We start from the raw sequence: 21,127 nt of genomic DNA, 5'->3' as shown, positions 1-21,127 counted from the left end.
CAGTCACACAGTTGACCACGGTCAACATGGTCAACTGGGGCCAGGGGGCCCACGGGCAGTGACCCAGAGGCGGGGCCCAGGTGTGCCACGTCGGCGACGTCGGGGTTTCACCGCCGGTGACCAAAACAGTGGCGGGGCTCGCCGGACTTCGCCGGGAATCGTGCACAGGGGGTCATTTGGCCCGGGACTTGGCGCGTTCGAACGAGGAGACGAAGCCGCGCCGCATGGTGTGGTCGGTTGGACGCGGGGGTGACCGGAACTGCATCGGCGACGAGTGGAGGCGGCGGTGGGGTTCGGGACCTCGTCGAGATCGGTGTTGCAGTGCGTGTTTTGGCGAACGAAGGAGCTGGGCGAGGTCTACGACGCTCCAGGAGCTCGTCAGAGCTACTAGCTCGAGCGGAGGAGCTCGGTGGCGAGCCCTACGACGGCAATGGCGGACGGCGGAGCTCGGCTTGCGGGTGAGCTAGCTACGGTGGAGGCGGAGACACGCGAGGAGAGGGAAAAGGGGGCCGAAGCTCACCTTGGGGGCACACGGTGGCCCGTTGGGTGACTAGGAGCAGCAGTGGTGTGGATTCGGGGCGACGGCGTTCGTCGGAGCCGAGGGCGAAGGCGAGGTCGTGGCGGTGCGGCGGGGCCGTCCCGGTCCGTGTGGCTCGGCGGGGCGGATGTGGAGGTCGAGGCAGCGCCTGGGGCACGTCGGAGAGGGCCGGGGACAGCGGTGGCCGCGGGATCAACCGACGCACGGCGACGGTGGCGCTCGGGAGGAGTGAGTGCGTGAGGGAGAGGGGAAAGGTGGATCTGGGGGAGGAGAGGCGCAAGTGGGAGTGGGGAGCTGACGAGGCCAGGAGCCTCAGCCTTATCCCCTCGGCGCAAGCAGCGGGGTGGCGAGGCGGTCGGGCGGCGACTGCGCGGGCGCGCGCCTTGGTCGGGTGAACAGGGGAAGGGGACGACCGCGGGGAGGAGTGGGCTGGGTTGTGCACTATAGCAATGGGCTACAAGTGCACAGTAGTAGCTAGGCCCTTTTCTATTTCCTTTTTTTTAATTTACAAAGAGAGAAAGGGAATTATTAGGCCAACTATTTCACTTAGCAAAAATTTGGGAGGTGTCCCATTAAATCCCTGGTGATCATAGACAGTGCCACAATTATTTTGGAGACCAGAAGAATTCATTTGGAATTTTTCAAAAATAGGATAGCATTTAAAAATGTTGAATTGGTGCTGTTATAATTGCTAATGTTCATCTTTGCACCAAAGTGATGTTGTGTTCCTTAACAAATATTTGTTATGGAATTTTTGATAGATGATGGACATTTTTCCGGCAACTTTTGATCAACTTCAGACTTCAGTTGAATTTGAATTGACTGGAATTTCAAATGGGATATTGGACAAGGTGATTAAGCACTGTTTGGGTAAATAATTAGCTTAATCACAGAGGGTTACTGTAGCATGATACTAGGGGTGTTACAAATCTCCTCCACTACAAGAAATCTCGTCCCGAGATTTAAGTGGGGAAGTAAAGAGTAACTTCGGGAGAACTGGCCCTTATAGGGTTAAATATCTGGTGAACAAATCAGGGAATGAGGCGGAAGTATCTCTCGAGTTGAACTTAAATAAAACGTCGAGAGCAAAGTATGAGGGTACCATGAGAAGTTTTAACGGGCAGGCAATCATTCGATGCCTAATCAAAAGGTGAAAAGGGGGCCAGAGCAACAACAACAACAACAACAACAAAAATTATTGCGTCTGATACTAGAATAGATCACTAGGAAGGTGGCTCATGAATTACTTACGGAGCCAAGAGCGAGGAATATCTTTGGCAACATGGTGTAAGGAGAGTCAGGTTACGATCCTGTGGAATTGTGGGTTATGGGCCCACCATGTGGGTTAAAGGTAGAAAGAGTAGTGACATCTTGCACTGTCATGATAGCAAGGCAGGTTAGAGGATAGCATGTCTGTTATGTTGGCAACAAAGTTTGGTACCAAGGGCGAGGGATGAATAGAACCATTTTCCTGCTCGTTAAGACGAGGAGGACCAATAGGCAAAGTTCTCATCCATCGGTGGCTACCGGAATGTCACCAAAAATAGTAACATGGTCTCACTGACAAGGTTGTACATCGGGGTGTTTTATAAGCAGGAAATTATTCCTGCTTATATCATATAGCTCACAAGAAGGTTAAACAAAACAATGGAAAGGAAATAAGTGGTTATTAGGATAATCAAACCAATGGAAAGGAAAGGTGTTTATACCCAAGTATTAGGGTATAACTTTCCCAAGGAAAGGCAGAGCATGATAGGGCTCCAAGTATTAAAGCATTTAGACAAAGGGGCAAGGAATTTATGAGGCTTATCCATACAACGGTGTTTGGATAAATGATCAAGAACAGTTAGCATTGCGCTCCCAAATGTTCTTGCTGATTAACGGAGTACCACACACATGCTTCGGGATAGTGTTGACATGGTCATCAGGGAAATGTCAGACTTCGGATACACAAAGGATCCATCGGAAACAACTTAGAAAATAAGTCATACAATTTCAGCAAGGAAAAGATGAGGGTGTGGCCGACGGGCTCAGCAACAATCCATCGGCATGTCAAAAAGGATGTATTTCCAAAATTATATGAACAGTTTGTGTTGGGGAAGGCAAGAATGTTGTCGATGATAATTCAAATCATCGAGGGGCAAGGATGGTATTTATCACCATGAATTCGATTGATATCCTGGAAGAAGTCAAAATGTTGACGGTGATCATGACAAATTTTGTTGAGAGACTCTATGAAGACGCCATCGAGCAGCGACGACATTAAGCAAAAGGAAGGATGAAGTAAAAGGCTATGAGAACCACAGATTCGACACAAGCTCGAAATCAAACTTGTTGTTCGAGATGAAATGATAGGATGTGGAAGATCGACGCAAGCTTAGCTCATCGTCAGGAGTTGTGCTCCGGGAAGAACCACCGGGTAGCATAGTTAAAAATAGCTCGATAATGATATAGCCGATCAGGCTATGAATGAAGTGATGGAGTATCATTCCAATGAGAATTCATAAGAGGTAGTGCAATGACACAATATCCTCAAGATAACAGGGGGCAATACTCGAGGTAGATCAAAATAGAGGTTGCGGAGATGCATTGGTCTGTAGAAGACAAGTGCTTTAACTTGTCCGAGAAAAGGAATCAAAGAATATCAATATGGCCGGAACCATGATTACAGAAAACCAAACCTCAAAACTAAGATGAACTTATACCAAGGGGGTAATTATTTTCATGAGAAGCTTCCATGATAAGATCTACATCGTGTCTATGGGCATGAACACAAAGTTCAAGGTCGACTCCCACTTCTTCAATGCATAACCTTTCGTTCACTGCTCTAAAAATGATTTCAGTGTCAAAAACCTACATGGTGAATTACCAGAGGAGTATGACCCATGAAACCTTTCGGGTTCACACATTAAGGAAGGCATAGGTCCAACCCATCGGGGCATCTTAGGACATATACCATGAACTTTAGTCAATTAACACATGTTCGAAGCAGAGCATGGTTGACAAAAGCAGAGGGTACAAATTGTCAAAGACATTATGTATCATGGGAATAACTCACAAGAATTTTGAATGTGAAGGATACTATCGGATAATAACCCGACAATGGGCCTGCCGGTCCAAAATGGAGCTGATGTGAGTATCGGTACTCAATCAAAGGAAGAAAGAATGCAAAGGCATCGGGTTATAGAACATCTGAATAATTTGATGCTTAGATAACAAAGGAATTATGATTTCCAAAATGAAGGATCAGAAGCAGACGCTCTGATCAAGGATGGATAAGTAGAATAGACCCAGGGGCACAATTTACGACAGATAGATTGGTCAAGAACCAGCTCATGTTCGAAATGACGTCTGAGCCAGAAAGATAATTTAGAAGGATCAAGTGATGATTGCATGCTTTCACACACATGTTGAATCGATAGGATCAAAATGATGGTGTCAAAGGATACTAATGAATATTGCTACACATATGGAAAGCATCCATAATGCAAGCAGGCAAGTATTTGCAGAGCAATAGTTTGAAGAAGATTCTTGGAAGATCGGATAGTATTTCAAAGTATCTTGTGAATCACTTGATCAACTAGGAATGAACAAATCCTTGATAAGTGTGAGGAATTATCCTTAGATGTATTCATATGGAAAAGGAGCTGCAAGGCAGCATGCACAATGGATTCTCGAAACATTAGAGTGTATTTCGATGCATCTTGTAATAACAAGAGCAACTGGAAAAATGATGTATTAACGACGGGTGTATGTAGCTATCCCTAGGGATTTATCGATGGAAGGGAATTTCAAAAAGCGATGGTACAAGTCTCGAGAGAACATCGGAGAGTAACTTCGAAGTCTTATGGTGAAGCAGGCGATCATCGGTAATGTCGGGGCTCTCCGGGAGGAAGTGGGTATGAGAACCTAATGTCAGAGTTAGCAAAATTGTTTAACCCGAGTGGAAGAGAGATCAGAATCCCAGAATATAGACGAGGAATAAAAGATCCTAATACCACCCAATTGGCGACGTGGGCTGATAAGCCTCACAGCCAATGTTAGTAAAAAAAATTCAGTGACTAGACTCAACTTCGGCCAAGGAGTTGGAAAGGGGGCTACCTACAGGCAGTCGGCTCTGATACCAACTTGTTACGCCCTCGATTCAATCGTACACTAATCATACACGCAATGTGTACGATCAAGGATCAAGGACTCACGGGAAGATATCACAACACAACTCTAGACACAAATTAAAATAATACAAGCTTTATATTACAAGCCAGGGGCCTCGAGGGCTCGAATACATAAGCTCGATATACAAGAGTCAGCGGAAGCAACAATATCTGAGTACAGACATAAGTTAGACAAGTTTGCCTTAAGAAGGCTAGCACAAAAGCATCACGATCGAAAAGGCAAGGCCTCCTGCCTGGGAGCCTCCTAACTACTCCTGGTCGTCGGCGGCCTCCACGTAGTAGTAGGCACCCTCGGGGTAGTAGTAGTCGTCGTAAGGTGTCGTCTGGATCCTGGGCTCCACCATCTGGTTGCGACAACCAGAAAGAAGAAAGAAGGGGAAAAGGGGAGCAAAGCAACCGTGAGTACTCATCCAAAGTACTCGCAAGCAAGGATCTACACTACATATGCAACATTATCAAAGGAAGGCTATATATGTGGACTGGGCTGCAGAAATGCCAGAATAGAGAGAAGGCCTAGTCCTATCGAAGACTAGCATCTTCTGGAAACCACCATCTTGCAGCAACAGGAGGGAGTAGAGTAGCATAAAGTAAAGTAGTAGTGTTATCAACCTCGGCCAGAGATCCTTTCTCGACCCTGGAGAAAGCAATCCCAGAGCCATACTATCCAGTTATCATCACAAACCAATTCTCATCACCATCCAATTCTCATCACAAGTATCCAGTTCTAGTTGTATCGATCGGGATACAACTCCAAGTGTCCGTTACCGTAGGACAGGCTATCGATAGATGTTTTCTTCCCTGCAGGGGTGCACCAACTTACCCACCACGCTCAATTAACTCCGGCCGGACACACTTTCCTGGGTCATGCCCGGCCTCGGCCAAACAATACGCCGCAACCCGACCTAGGCTTAATAGAGAGGCCAGCACGCCGGACTAAACCTATGCCCCCAGGGGTCATGGGCCATCTCCCCGGGAACTCCTGCACGTTGCGTGGGCGGCCGGTGAGCAGACCTAGCTACCTCCTTCAACAAGGCAGGCGCTTACGCAGTCCAACCCGGCACGCGCCGCTCAGTCGCTGACGTCTATTAAGCTTCGGCTGATGTATACGACGTAGAACGCCCATACTATGCCCACGTGATGGTTAGTGCTATCAGGCCAGAGGCCCCTCGGATCAAATATCCAAATCGTAGTGGATTAGGAACGCGCGGTAACAAGCAGAGACTCACGAAAGATGTGACCCCATTGCCCCGTCTCGAGGACTTGCGGCAAGGGCTAGGAATGCCCGGCCACGCCTCGTAATTATCTCGCGGGCACCTTCCAGGTCAACCCGACTCCACATCACTCGCAATTATGCTCGCGCGGGTACCCCTCAGGGTTGGCCCTTCTTTAGTAACATGGTTCAGTGTAAAGTCATAGTAACCATAGTAACTGTGTGTCTAAACATCAAGGGGAAAACCCGAGGAATCACCCCCGGTGAATTCCACTCGATGTAATCATCAAGGTGAACGTAAGAGGAATCACCCTCGAGGTCCACACTTGAGGGGTTGCACGACAGAGTCGTATCAGAAATGGTTAAGAGGAATCACCCTCGATGACCACGACCGAATAGCTACACTACAGGGTTAACATCAGAAGTACTGTAGAGGTCTCACCCTCGGTACTCGATAGTAACCCAGTAGTGTCGAGCAACTAAGGGGAAGTGAAGTGCGGTGTTGGGGCCTGGTCTTCGATCCCGTTGATCGGGTCTTTTGATAATCCAGCGGGGCAGTCGGGACAAGGCGGGGGTCACTGATGGATCACTAACCAACCTATACTAAGCAGTTTAGGATAAGCAGGTAAGGTACAACAGTAGATACAAAAGCATGCTATGCATCAGAATAGGAGCAATCAATAACAGTAGCAAAATCTAATAAAAGCATGAGAGAATGGAATGGACGATATCGGGATGATCAAAGGGGGGGCTTGCCTGGTTGCTCTGGCAAGGAGGGTTGTCGTCGACGTAGTCGATCACAGGGGCATCGACATCGGTCTTGGGGTCTACCGGAGAGAAGAGGGGGAAGAAACAGTAAATATAAAGCAAACATAGCATCATAAAGTATAACGTGGCAATATGTTGTGCCGGGTGTGACCTAACGTATGGCTACATGATATAGGTGAAGGGGGAATTCAACCGGGAATGTATTCCTGGTTCCGGGCCTGTGTCAAACAGATGACATGAGGGGGAATGTTCCATGTTCAAATAGTTAGAGGCTTCTAATAGGTAAACGGACCGCATATTTGGATTCGTCTCATTTTTCTGGGCGTTTTTCATATATAAACTTTTACGATCCGAGCTACGGTTTAAAAGTTACGGATCTTCAAAGTTTAAACCAATTTCTGAATTATTTTAAAAGCAGAAAAGGTTTATTGCGTCAGCAGTGACGTCAGCACTACGTCAGCTCTGCTGACCAGTCAAATTGACAGGTGGGACCCACCTGTCAGCCTCTCTGTCTAACAGAGGCTTAACTAAACTAACAGGGTTAGTTAGGGGGCGTGGGCCCCAGCAGTCAGTGACTAGTTAGTACTAACTAACTAACTAATTTAACTAACGTTTTAATTAATCGTTTTTATTTAGAAAAACGTTTATTTAACAAAATATGCGATGGGGCCCGCGTGTCAGAGACACAGTGTGCCCAGTCAGCACAGTTGACCATGGTCAACGTGGTCAACTGGGGCCAGGGGGCCCACGGGCAGTGACCCAGAGGCGGGGCCCAGGTGTGCCACGTCGGCGGCGTCGGGGTTTCGCCGCCGGCGACCAAAACAGTGGCGGGGCTCGCCGGACTTCGCTGGGAATCGCGCACAGGGGGTCATTTGGCCTGGGACTTGGCGCGTTCGAACGAGGAGACGAAGCCGCGCTGCATGGTGTGGTCGGTTGGACGCGGGGGTGACCGGAACTACGTCGGCGACGAGTGGAGGCGGCGGTGGGGTTCGGGACCTCGTCGGGATCGGCGTTGCAGTGCGTGTTTTGGCGAACGAAGGAGCTGGGCGAGGTCTACGACGCTCCAGGAGCTCGTCGGAGCTACTAGCTCGAGCGGAGGAGCTCGGTGGCGAGCCCATGGCGGACGGCGGAGCTCGGCTTGCAGGCGAGCTAGCTACGGTGGAGGCGGAGACGCGCGAGGAGAGGGAAAAGGGGGCCGGAGCTCACCTTGGGGGCACACGGTGGCCCGTTGGGTGACTAGGAGCAGCAGTGGTGTGGATTTGGGGCGGCGGCGTTCGTCGGAGCCGAGGGCGAAGGCGAGGTCGTGGCGGTGCGGCGGGGCCGTCCCGGTCCGTGCGGCTCGGCGGGGCGGATGTGGAGGTCGAGGTAGCGCCTGGGGGCACGTCGGAGAGGGCCGGGGACAGCAGTGGCCGCGGGATCAACCGACGCACGGCCACGGTGGCGCTTGGGAGGAGTGAGCGTGTGAGGGAGAGGGGAAAGGTGGATCTGGGGGAGGAGAGGCGCAAGTGGGAGTGGGAAGCTGACGAGGCCAGGAGCCTCGGCCTTATCCCCTCGGCGCGAGCAGCGGGGTGGCGAGGCGGTCGGGCGGCGACCGCGCGGGCGCGCGCCTCGGTCGGGTGAACAGGGGAAGGGGACGACCGCGGGGAGGAGTGGGCTGGGCTGTGCACTATAGCAATGGGCTACAAGTGCACAGTAGTAGCTAGGCCCTTTTCTATTTCCTTTTTTTAATTTACAGAGAGAGAAAGGGAATTATTTGGCCAACTATTTCACTTAGCAAAAATTTGGGAGGTGTCCCATTAAATCCCTGGTGATCATAGACAGTGCCACAATTATTTTGGAGACCAGAAGAATTCATTTGGAATTTTTCAAAAATAGGATAGCATTTAAAAATGCTGAATTGGTGCTGTTATAATTGCTAATGTTCATCTTTGCACCAAAGTGATGTTGTGTTCCTTAACAAATATTTGTTATGGAATTTTTGACAGATGATGAACATTTTTCCGGCAACTTTTGATCAACTTCAGACTTCACTTGAATTTGAATTGACTGGAATTTCAAATGGGATATTGGACAAAGGTGATTAAGCACTGTTTGGGTAAATAATTAGCTTAATCACAGAGGGTTACTGTAGCATGATACTGGGGGTGTTACAATTAATGTTACAACATGTTTGATAAATATAAACTGCTATTCTTTACTCTTCTACATGCTGCAAGATGCTTGGAGCTGCTTGAAGATGCTAGTCTTTGTTAGGCTAGGCCTTCCCCTCTATTCTGGCATTCTGCACTTCAGTCCACAGATACAACCCTTCCATTTGATACCAATGCATACATAGTATAGATCTGATGCTTGCGAGTACTTTGGATGAGTACTCACGGTTGCTTTGTTACCCCTTTCCCCCCTTCCTTCTTCTTTCCGGTTGATGCAACCAGATGGTGGATCCTTGGAGCCAGATGCCACCGCCGATGGATGCTACTACGTGGAGACCGCTGACGACCAGGGGTAGTTAGGAGGTCCCATGCAGGAGACCTTGCCTCTTCGATCGTTGTTGTTTTTGTGATAGCCTTCTTAAGGTATCTTTGTTTAACTTATGTCTGTACCCACATATTGTTGCTTCCGCTGACTCTTGTGTATCGAGCTATGTATTCGAGCCCTCGAGGCCCCTGGCTTGTAATATAAAGCTTGTATTATTTTGATTTGTGTCTAGAGTTGTGTTGTGATATCTTCCCGTGAGTCCCTGATCTTGATCGTATACATTTGCGTGTATGATTAGTGTACGATTGAATCGGGGGCGTCACAACGGAGCTGCTGAAGCTACAACGGCCGGACATCTGGGCCAGGGTCCGGACATCCGACGCCTGTGTAGCCGCCAAGGAGCTGCACCAATAGCCGTCCAACAACATCAGCGGCCGGACATCCGGTGCCAGCCCCGGACATCCGGCGCCTCCCCATAGCCCAGACATCCGGCCTTTCCCCGGAAATCCGGCATCGACAACAGAAGCCAACCTAAGGCCACCCCGCTCGGGCCGCACATCCGGCCGACCGCCCGAACATTCGGCGTCTTGCGAAGCCCCGGACATCCGGCCCCTAGCCCGGGCATCCAGCGCCTGCCTTCCCGCAACCACGGGCCAGAGGCCCATGTATCTCCCTTCCCCACTTACTCCTTCGTGGCTTAGACTATACTAGCACACATGCCCGTGCGTTGCAACGGGAGGATAACATTACATGCCTCTAGCTTAATATAAGAATGGATCAAGACCCCCACATGTCCTTGTTCTCTAGTTCAACATGGCACCATTTAATTAGAGCCAAACCAATATATTCTTTTTTTATTGGCACGTGCCCATAATTTGTTTCAATTATAAGTAACCGGCATATTCTCTTTTATTGACGACTGGAAGCTACCACTGTCAATAATTTATGGTGTCCCTTATTCTAAACAAGCCGACTTAGCTTGATGTGTCGGATGCGAAGGAGGCCCAGTACGGGAGTGATCGAACTCACGACCACAAAGACCCGACCACATGTTGCTAGCCACTGAAACAGATGTGTTTTGCTATCCAATGGTTAGCGTTAATATTAAAGAATCTAGTGCAACGTCAGATTCGAAACTTTTTTTTGCACTTTTCAAAAACTAATAACTATAAAATGCCAAACATACTTGGCAACGTGAACAATTTTCCAAATTACATTTTTAAAAATTCTATACATTTTTAAAAAAGACAAACAAAAAATTTGAACGAAACATTTGTTGAAATTCACAAACATTTCTTAAAAGCATGAACGTTCATAAAAATACGATTTTTTGCGAACAATTTTTGGAGACGGGAACATGTTTTGAACATATGGAAGACATTTAGAAAATGTGTCTTTTAGTGCAAAAGATATTTTCAATTTTTGAACATATCACTAAAACAAGAATATGTTTGAAATTTGTAACATTTTTAAATCTTGCACAAATTTCGAAAAACGCAAACATTTTTCAAAAAATGGGAATTTTTTAAAATTCTGAAAAAAATCAGAATGATAAAAATTTAAAATTACAGAATTTTTTTAAATAGGAACGGAATTTTGGATTTCATAACATGAACTACCAAATATACTTGGCAACGTGAACAATTTTCTAAATTTTGAACAGTTTTTTGAAAATTACATACATTTTTGGACAAAGCAAGAACAAAAAGTTTGAACAGATAATTTCCTGAAATTCACATACATTTCTTAAATACCTGAACATTCTTATAAAAATATGAATATTTTTATGTTGTGAACAATTTTTTTAAATGGGAACATGTGTTAAACATGCAGAAGAATTTTAGAAAATGTGTTTCTTTAATGCAAACATTCTTTTCAATTTTTAAACCTATATCTAAAACAAGAATATTTTTTTGAATTTGGAACATTTTTTAAATGCATTTGCTTAAATCTTGATTTTTTGTGAAAGATACGAACATTTTGTTAAAAATGGGAATATTTTTAAAATTTGAACATATTTTGGCACAACGGAAAAATCGAAACATTTTTAAAATAGGAACCCATTTTTGTAATTCGTAACTTTTTACGAAATTGTGAATAAAAATTGAAACTGCAAACATTTTTTTAAAATTGTGGAATTTCAAAAAAAAATTTAAAATATATTTGCAATGGTCAAAATAAAAAGAAACATGAAATAAAAAGAGAAAGAAACAGAAAAAGGAAATTTGAAACAGAACACAAACAAAAATGGGCCACCGTGTCTTGGTCGTCCTTGCGTAGCTGAAACTATATGCCGCATTGATCGAAAAATAGGATTCTTTTATTACTGCGTGGGATGGAGACTTTACTGGGCCATAGGGTGCGCGGCCCACGTATGAAATTCTCCACAAATCGTTTTTCCTTTGCTAACAGACAAATTTCGAAAGTTTAGTACCACCTCGGATAAAAAAAAATCTAGACTATATATAGACCCCCTCCTCCTCCTCCTAGTTAGGGCCAGCATTGTGATAACTCATTTAGAGACAGAGCTTTGCTCATCCTTGTGGTTCTTCTCAATCGAGAGACTGCGATCTCTATGGAGAAGATCCACGCTTGGATTCAAGACCCCTAATGGGAAGATCCCTCGCGGATTCAAGGCCTCCTCACGAAGATGAACTAGTTACCATCCATATCGTCCTTTGTTGACTTTGGATTGTGTATCTCTCTTTGTGTTCATGGATCTAGCACATGTGTGACCGTTTCCCGTTTATTTGAGTGATTCCTCTCGTTTCCCCTCGTGTTCTTCGTGTTCTTCGCGGGATCCCCTCCATTTCGTGAAAGATCGGCCTTAGGGTTTCCACCCTACATCACGAGGGGTCCTACACGATAGAAACGGGAGCAACCTAGGGTTGATGAGCCGAGAAGGCAATCCCCAAATAATTTGAGTAACTTATCACATGATTATCACAAAATCATGCTTAAGTGTCTACTGGTGATCCCACCTCAAATCTGTATGTTCCTTGTCAATTTGATGCCCAACGAGGTGAGTTTCCAAACTTCCACTAAAATATGGCTTTCACCGGATACTTCTCCTTATAAGACATAATATATGAGGCGTGCTCCGTGTTGGCCGACTGATATTTTTCAAAGATTACTCGGGTCACGAGCTGTTTGATCGGGATATGCTCATTGTACGATCGTACATGTGTGTTCCTCTTGTTTCCCTCATCGCAACAAGACCCTTGTTCAAATGCAACAGAGGCCTCGATGCACAAAGCATCTCCGACTCGCGACCATCAATGTAGCCATCGCAACAAGACCCGTGTTGCAAATGCACATGACCCTTGTTCAGCTATGTCCATCGTCATTGCAACAAGACTCTCGTTGTAATTACAACATGACCCTTGTTGCAAAAAAAAACCTCCACCCGTGTTTGTCGCCATTGCAACATCGCCAGAGTTGCAGTCGCCACACAAGTGACCATGTGTCGTGGCCGCAAGGTTGCAACCCAGACAACTTCATGCAGAGTAGAGTGTTGCTTGCACTGTCGCTACTCGCTGCTCGTTGCTGGCTGCTTGTTGTTGACAAGGAAGAGAGATGGAGAAGGATATGAGAAAGAAGATCGGGGATTGGGAGGTGTTGCCACCACGTGAAGGCTGCCTCGGTCAGGTCAAAGGCGTTTGAGAGGTGATGACTCCATGACCGGAATACCGAGGCCCCAACCTCCTCAATGCATCTCCGGTGTGCTGCTGCTGCCTGCTCCTCGTGTGAGTCTGGATGGATGAAGGAAAAAGGAAAAAAGAGAGAGATAGTGTGTATGGTGCAAGAAGGAGGGGATAAAAGAGAGGATATGTGGCAGGCAGAGGAGGAGGTCGACGCAAAACGTGGGATCCGTTGGGTGATCCCAAGCGTTTATAATATGGGAAACGTTTCGAGCCGGCGCACCGGTCAAACTTTCCGCCGGTCTCGTACGCCATGCTGGCTCACGCGATACGGAAACAACCACCCCGCATGAGACACATGTATATGGTGGGCCCCGCACGACTTTTCTTCCTTTTCTTCTACCTCCAGCCCATCACGACTCTGCTCCTCCACACACGCCCCACGCTGGTCGCATCCTCCAGAAACTCTCTCACCGGCGGCGAGTGCTCACCTGCGACGGCGCCCAACACCACCTCTCCTTCATGGCCGGCGAGACCCTCTCCCTTCCTTCTCCCCAATTCGTATCCCCGCTAGCTCCCCATGGCCATGGCCTTCTGCAACTTTCGGATCTCAGCCATGGCCTCCGCCCAACTACGGCTCCGAGTCATCGCCGGCGAAGCTATGGGAACTGTCAGGGCGTAGCAACCAGAGCTGCAAGCCTGCAACCACGGGCACACGCTGAACGGCGAGGACGGCGGCGCTGGTCCTAGCAAATCTAACGTTTTGCTACAACTACATCACATTTTGCTACAACACACAGCCAGCGTCGCAGTTTTGCTACAACTAGCGTCGCTTTTTGCTACAACCGGCATCACGTTTTGCTACATCCATCACGACCGAGCTGCAACCCGCGACGGTGAACGACGACTTTTTGCTGCAAGTGTGGTAGGTTTTTGCTACATCCGACAACGACTTTTGCTACATCCATTCTTTTTCAAGGTGCAGCGCCTGCTACCTGCAATGATGAGCTACACCGGGCGACGACAGTGACTGACCTTTTTTTGCTGCAACCGTTGTCTCCGTTTTGCTACGACCGTGCAATAGAAAGCGGCAACAGCTGGCCATGGGAGCTGCATGCCAGCGATGACGGCTGACGTCCGGCTGCAACCGACGGTAACAAGAGCTACATCTAGCGGAGCTGCAACCGGCGACTGGTGTTGCCGAAGTCGTGACCATCACCAGCGAGGGGAGCTGCAACCCACCGGCGAACTTTTTGTTACATGCGTGGATCCGGCGAGATATATGAGAGAAGGCGGCGACCGGCGGCGAGTGCAGCATCCAGTAGCGTGGGAGCGGCGGAGAAAGGGGGCGCAGGTGAGGTGGTTGCTGGCGGGCCAGGAGGACGTGCAGGTGAGCAGCGCCCGCGCTTCGTGCGGAGGGGAAGAAGAGCAGGGGAAGTCAACGCACAGATCGGAACGGCTGCTCGCTGGATCGTGTTGGGGCTCGACCGGCCGAACCGTTTGGGCCGGCGCACCGGCGCACCGGCGCCTAGCGTCGCCCTTATAATATACCCCTAGATGAAGGGAGTATCCATAGAGGGCAAAAATCTAAATGTCTTCTTTTATTTTGAGGGGCAACAAGAATGTAAATGTCTGTCAGCCCTAATGGGCTCAGCATAACTACGGCCCACCGGCCCACTTGATCTCAACAACTACCGAGAATGCGAATGGCAAATCCCCCAAAGAAAAGGAACCCGCATCGGCGAATTAATAAGCACGGCTCCGTTGCTTCACGAACTCTCCTCTTTCTTTTTCCTCCACCTCTATCGCTCCTCCTTCCCCCGGACTCCACCTCAACCCCCTCTCCGTCGCGTCGCCGCGGAGCCCTAGGACGGCGCTGCCGCGCTACCGCCATGGCGCAGCCGTCGCAGGAGGCGATCGAAACTTTCATCAGCATCACCGGCGCCGACGAGGCTGTCGCTGCCCGCAAGCTCGAGGTGAACCGACCTGCTCCCCCTCACAACTTCGTCTGTACTGTCTCTTGTCCCTTACCTTTCCCCCTGAAAAATCTGCGCCAGGGGCTACGTTCATGTAGATTTGATGGCTTTCGGGTTGAGTTAGGGTTCGCTCTCTCCCTGCTCGGGTGGGTGAGATGGCGATGCGGTGGGATGGAGGCTGGGTGGTTTGTATATGTGTGACTCAGCATCACCGTATGATCAGTATGCAGAGTCGTGCTGTAGGGTGCTTAGGGTTGATGATAATTCTCCAATTGGGGTTTCTGGAGTGTAATGCCCGCGATCTCTGATTGCTGCATACTCTTAGCTTCTGCTTTATGTTTGTGCTTTGATTAACACTGAATCGTCAATGGATTAGAGTTTGGGGGTGTATTCGATCTCATAAATGATATGGCTGGAAATTGAGTTGATTTGTGCAGTGGGAGGACTGAATTTTGTGGAATCTGTCCAGATGTTTGCGTCATGGACTGTAGGGAGGAGCACGGTAGTGGTTAGTTGTATTTGGACTTTTGGAGTAGGGGCAAGAGGGAAAACATCTTTTTTTTTAAACATGTATGGCGTCTCTGGATGTGCCGAGAGACTATGTTAACTGAACGGCTGAAGTTTTGCAGATCTGCTTTTTCAGGAGATTTATGTCGACTGAGTATTTGATGAACAGATACACTATTAGTGTTTGAATTGTTGTGCATTTCACTTTCTTATATTTGTTCATCTAATAATGCTGTAAAAACAAAGCAATTTGGAATTTAAACAAGTAAAATATCACATTGAATTTCAGTTTAAACCTTACTCAGTATCACTCGATGTGCTGTGCTGCACCTTATAGGCTGGGATACTCCTACAAATTTTAACTTGATAAACAGTAGGGTTGAGGTGATAATGTATTCATGTTATTTTGGCTTTATTATCCTTGATCAATCTGGACTACAGCTATTGTTTTCGTCATGTTTCACACCTTTATCTATTAGATTTAGACATAGTGATTCTTGCAATATGTGTATTACTAGCTTTCTGGGCTTATGTATATGATAATGGCTGGCCAATGAAATGTACATAGGAGCATAGCGGGGACCTAAATGAAGCGGTGAATGCATACTTCAATGAAGGAGATAGATCCACGTAAGTATTTTTCTCTCTTATCTGTTCTCTTTCTGGTATGCGTTTTAGTGTCCTAAAACCCAAGGAATTCCCTCCACAAAATGTAACCAACCTGTATGATTTTCAGCACCAGAATCAATCAGAATCCTTTACCTGACAGTCATGATGATATTATGGATCTGGACGAACCATTTGATCCCATGTTTAGCCGATCTATGGGCAACCCTTTTGGTATTTTGGACCCAAGTTTTGTTGAGAGAGCTGCTGCTGGTTTCTTTGGTCAGGGACCTCAGGTTACACATCCCAGGGATGTGCGGCAGATACCTATTGAAGTTAAAGACACTGATAATCCTCAAATTGGAAGTTCTGGTCAGGGTCCTGTTATTGAAGATGTTACTGGACGCGAGTCTTTATATGGTCCGGAGGTTCATGGGACTGTTGTTGTTGATGAGGATGATGATGACTTGCCATCTACCCATGCTCCTGTTATCCCAAGAAATACTCCAAGCACATACAGTTCTGCACCAAGTGCTCCTCCATTGGTGGATGTTATTGACTATAACAATGACATAGAAGAGGAGATGATCCGTGCAGCAATTGAAGCATCAAAAAGGGATGCGGAAGGACTTACAAATGTAAGCTTCGACTTATTGGATATCTTGCTTTTTTAGTAATGTAGGTTTTACACTTTAGTTTGAATAAGTCTGCTGTGTTTAGGCTTTAAATAGTGGTGCATGTGAGAATGTATCACCTGTCAGAGATAATGATCTTGCACAAACAGTTTCTCTTTCCTTGGAGGCGGTTCTCAGATTTGGGCTCTTGTTTTGTGCATGTATATTTACTATTTTTTTATCAATCAGGTAGAAGAGCGAGAGAGAGTTCTACTTCAAGAGGGAATGCATGCGGTCGATAATTCTTCTGATTTATCTGATAAGGAGGACATTGAAGGAGCAAGTGAGGCAGTTGAAAGGTGACCATCAAATATTGTCCATTGTCTAACTTTATTCAGTTAATTGTAGATCAACAAATTGCTCGGTTTCTCAGGAATGTTTCTTCACTTGCTCAGTTTCCATTGTTCCATCACTCTCCAGTTTCAAAAGCATTGTATTTGTGCTATTTTGACACAAGTTTGACCAGCTGAACATGCACATTGTGTGTCCTAGCGTAATAGCCTTGAACTAGCCTTTCTCTATCTAGTGATAACTGATTCCTTGTATTGTCCTTTCTTGTTGTAGGCAAGTACTAACCACAGGGCAAGCTGGAACTTCTAGGCAATTGGTAGATGAAGAAAACTTCCAAGACGATATTGAAGATGTTGACGAAGAACCTTTAGTTAGACAACGTTCTAGGCGTGTTCTATCTGGAACTGCTGGGCCAACAGAAGCAGTGCAGATGGCTGATAGCCCTCCCTCAGGCCCTCAGCCTCATGCTACTCAAAATGCTCACCAGCAGAATGGAGCTTTCCCCTCAGAGGTATTCTAATCACCTCATGCCTCTAGGAGGCTTCTGTTTTGTTGCACTATAGTTTCTCCATCACAGTTCTGTTTTTTTTCTGTCAAGTGGGGAGGCATTTCTTCTGAAGAGCACGACGAAGCTGTTATGCTTGAGGCTGCTATGTTTGGTGGGATTCCTGAACACACAGAATATCCATTTCCCCTCCCATCTCATGGGATCTCAACTGGCTATCCCCGTATAGCACATCCTCCATCACCAACATTAACTGCACAGAGGTTGTTAAGGGAGCAGCAGGTATGGAGCTGTATTTATCTGCTAGGGAATGGATTGACTATTGCACCTAACAAATGATATTTTAAATTACAGGATGATGAGTATCTTGCAGCCCTCCAAGCTGATAGAGAAAAAGAGTTGAAGGCTGTGGAGGATGCTGAGCTCCGTAGATTAGAAGAAGCTGCTGCAAGGGAAGCTGCTATTGAAATGGAAAAGCAAAAGAACGAGGAAAAGCTGAGAAAACAACTTGAGGAAGAGGTACTTCAGTTGGTATTATCTATGAAGTTCTTTGGGAAAAGTTCCGGAATTCACTCCTCTATTAGTATTCTCATGTTTGCTACATATATACCTCTATATACACTATACAAGAGTGTCATGGGCCTAGCTTAACACACATCCCGATACTAACAGTATAAGAGGCCACATAATATGCTGGGATGTCTTCATGCATGGATTACGCTTGGATGCTGTGCTGTTTAGGGGTTGCTCATCAGGATGATTTATTAAATCACCGCGGATGTGGCAAACTGTTAATTAATATGAGTCTTAATTTTGAACAAGAGTGGAATGAATGCCAGTCTGTAAGATATGCCTGAGATTGTCGAACTTCATAGTATGTTCCTTTACTTAATTCTTATCAGGGCATACTTTTGAACTTAGTTATGCTTAACTAGAAGCAGCCTAATACAAGAGAGATGTCTCTTGGAAGCTTTAGCATCAAAGTTGTGTAGGGTCATTGCTATTTCTTGCTGTGACTATCTGTCAAATAAGTGATAAGAAGCATGTAATATTTCTTCTCCATACTCTGTTAAAGCTTTGATTAGTCTATTATTCTCGATGAACATGTTATATTTGGCACGGCGACACATTTATTATGCATTTGTTTCACATTATGAAAATAGGAGTTGGAGTCCATGCTTGCAGCGAAGCGAGCATCATTACCAAAGGAGCCACTGCCAAATTCTGAAGGAGCCGTCACAGTTGTAGTTCGCATGCCTGATGGCAGTCGCCAGGGAAGGCGCTTTTTGAAATCTGATCAGCTCCAGGTAGGCTGCTTTCAGTTGCCAGTTCCATATGGAATTATTCATTATAAATTTATACCTGCTTCCAACTTTCTGGGATTTTACTGCAGGTTCTTTTTGATTTCATTGACATCAGCAAGTCATTCAAGCCAGGAACCTATAGACTGGTAATTATACTATTTTTCTTCTATTTGAAGAAGTTATGTTCACAAGAGAAGTTCTATTGAGAAAGATCAATTCAGCTTCCACTAACGTGGTATAGTGGATCATGATCATATAGCGACAGTGCTTGGTTATCCACACGGCACACTAGCTGTAGGGGAAACTATATCATGTTTCCACAGTTCAGTTTTTTCGTCATCAACATCTATGTATTAGTGCTGCTATATCAATATATGCTACTAAACAAAGCTTGAATTCCCATATTAATCCATTCCAAATGGACTATGTAGCTTAAGTGGTTAAGTTCAGATAGTTGACGGCACCATTCAGTACAGTGACCTGTATGATGATTGATCGCATAGAATCCATGACTCCCAACCGTTTCTGCTATATGTGGCATGCTTATTTTCATTTTGAGATCACCATTTTCTGGCATGCTTTTAACATGGTGATTACCAGAAATACATTTTAGCTAATCATTTACTGCTGTTGTTTGGTATGTGGAATTTGTGATGACGTAGCTAAATTCTATGGAAGACCGAGCACGTCAGAATATCTTCTTGTTTTATGTTCTATGCGATTACTGATATAGTATTCTTGTTATTATATCGATGAGATGTTCAATACTAATGCAAATCTATGATGTGCAGGTGAGGTCTTACCCCAGGCGTGCATTCACCGACGAGGAGTGTCAGATGTCGTTGAGTGATGTGGGCCTCAGCAGCAAACAGGAGGCCTTGTTTCTGGAACAAATTTCAGGATAGTGTGAAGGATTTAGTAATGGATGACATTCAACTGGGGATTCATACTTTTTACTTCTATCTGTCATATGTTAATGAAAAGTTAGCAAGGTTTCTCGTGAACCTCCGCGTCTAGAAAGGTCTCATTATCCTCTTTTCTTTTATGATCCGGTGATAGCAAGTTCCGTTATGTACTTGGTGTCGCAAATCCCACTTTAGGCATGCAGTCAGGATGTATATACAGTACAGTGCTCTTTTGTGATCTAAGCTAATGGATTGCATGGTATGTTTTTCGAGTTCGCAGACATCATGTTAGTGTTCTTTGTGAGATATCTCAATTGGCCTTCATATTATTGGACTCATGGTCACCTCGGTGACCTGGCCCTCCCAACCTGATGTAGTGGCCAGCTTGCATCAGTAATTTAGTACTTATGGTCATCAGTAACATATTATGGATTGTAGTTTTTTTTTACTGAATTCAGTAGTATTGATTGATATTTCTACACGGCAACCTGGATTTACTGCATCAGTAATTTGAGTATTGATATTTCCACGTGGCTATGTGGATTTACTTCCATCGAGTTTGAATGAAGAAAAGTGCCGAGCTTAAAGTGAAATCGCATGTACGTAGTGCTCGAAGGTGCATAAAAGGAAGGAAATCGGTAGTGACCGTGCGTCAAATCGTCCATTTTATTAACGCGTCGAGATCGACAGCAGCAGCAGGACATGACAGACTGGACAAACGAAAACTACGACGGCGATGAAGAGGCAGCCGCAACAACGGCAGAATGACAACCTTCATTATTAGTCACTCTGACTTGCATCGTTTCTTCGTTCCGCCTCAAGCCGCTGCCGTTCATGCACAGGGAAAAAAGAGACAGAATCAAGCTTAGAAAACTTCGGAGGCATAAACAAAGCAGTGGTAGTAATTTTATTTTGAAGAAGGAATGATGCATGGGGCCATGGGGGGTTGTTGGCTTACAGCAGTTGACTCGTCCGATGTTGCAGCGGGAGGGGATGCTGTTGATGATGCCCATGGTGCTGCACGCGCAGTCGCGCGAGATGGAGCTCAGCGCGCTGCAGCAGTCGGCGCTGGGGTCGGCGGCGCCGGGCACCAGGTACGCGCGGCACGCCAGCAGCCGGTTCAGCTGCGGCACGCACCCCCCCGGCGGCTGCGCCTCCGCCGCCGGCCCGAGGCCGCCGACCACCAGGAGAACGAGGGACACGGCCAGGAGTGCGCGCGGGACGGTGCTCGGCGCCATCGTACGTCGTCGGTCGACCGTTGTCCTCTCAAACGCTGGCGTGGGCTCCTTGAGCTTGTGCTGGCTGGCTGTTGCAGTGCACGGCGACGCGCTATGGTATTTATACGGAGTTTTCGGAGGAGGCGCGGCGAGCTTTGCATGGCTCACCTAGAGCCAGAACTTGGAAGGCGATGATGCACCGTGCACGGAGCGAGCGGTGGAGCAGCCGTTCGTGCACGGAGCAGGTTTTGTGTGAGCTACCGAACGAACGTCACGCGCCTGGGCGCATCACGCTCTTGAGATCTTCACTTCTTTTCCGGCGGGCTTGTCCTAGG

At 46.7% G+C, this 21,127-nt stretch overlaps 2 protein-coding genes across 2 annotated transcripts; one reads left to right on the top strand and one right to left on the bottom strand.

Annotated features, from left to right (window-relative positions):
• The first annotated feature begins 14,495 nt into the window (after positions 1 to 14,495).
• LOC123156155 (plant UBX domain-containing protein 8) lies at positions 14,496 to 19,847 on the top strand. Its single transcript, XM_044574326.1, has 10 exons — positions 14,496 to 14,783; positions 15,859 to 15,920; positions 16,027 to 16,534; positions 16,760 to 16,869; positions 17,135 to 17,372; positions 17,460 to 17,648; positions 17,721 to 17,885; positions 18,530 to 18,673; positions 18,760 to 18,816; positions 19,462 to 19,847. Exons 1-10 carry the CDS (start codon positions 14,508 to 14,510, stop codon positions 19,573 to 19,575), a joined length of 1,863 nt encoding a protein of 620 aa, XP_044430261.1. The 5' UTR covers positions 14,496 to 14,507; the 3' UTR covers positions 19,576 to 19,847.
• Positions 19,848 to 20,217: 370 nt separating this feature from the next.
• On the bottom strand, positions 20,218 to 20,899 carry LOC123156156 (non-specific lipid-transfer protein C4). The gene is made up of 2 exons (XM_044574327.1): positions 20,534 to 20,899; positions 20,218 to 20,400 (listed from the first exon to the last, which is right to left on the bottom strand). Exons 1-2 carry the CDS (start codon positions 20,811 to 20,813, stop codon positions 20,393 to 20,395), a joined length of 288 nt encoding a protein of 95 aa, XP_044430262.1. The 5' UTR covers positions 20,814 to 20,899; the 3' UTR covers positions 20,218 to 20,392.
• Between the last annotated feature and the right edge of the window lie 228 nt (positions 20,900 to 21,127).

The sequence above is a fragment of the Triticum aestivum genome, chromosome 7B (genome assembly GCF_018294505.1).
Source record: "Triticum aestivum cultivar Chinese Spring chromosome 7B, IWGSC CS RefSeq v2.1, whole genome shotgun sequence".
In the NCBI taxonomy this organism is placed as follows: domain Eukaryota; kingdom Viridiplantae; phylum Streptophyta; class Magnoliopsida; order Poales; family Poaceae; genus Triticum; species Triticum aestivum.
The sequence above is the reverse complement of the archived record's forward strand: the minus strand, read 5'-3'. Positions and strand labels throughout refer to the sequence as shown.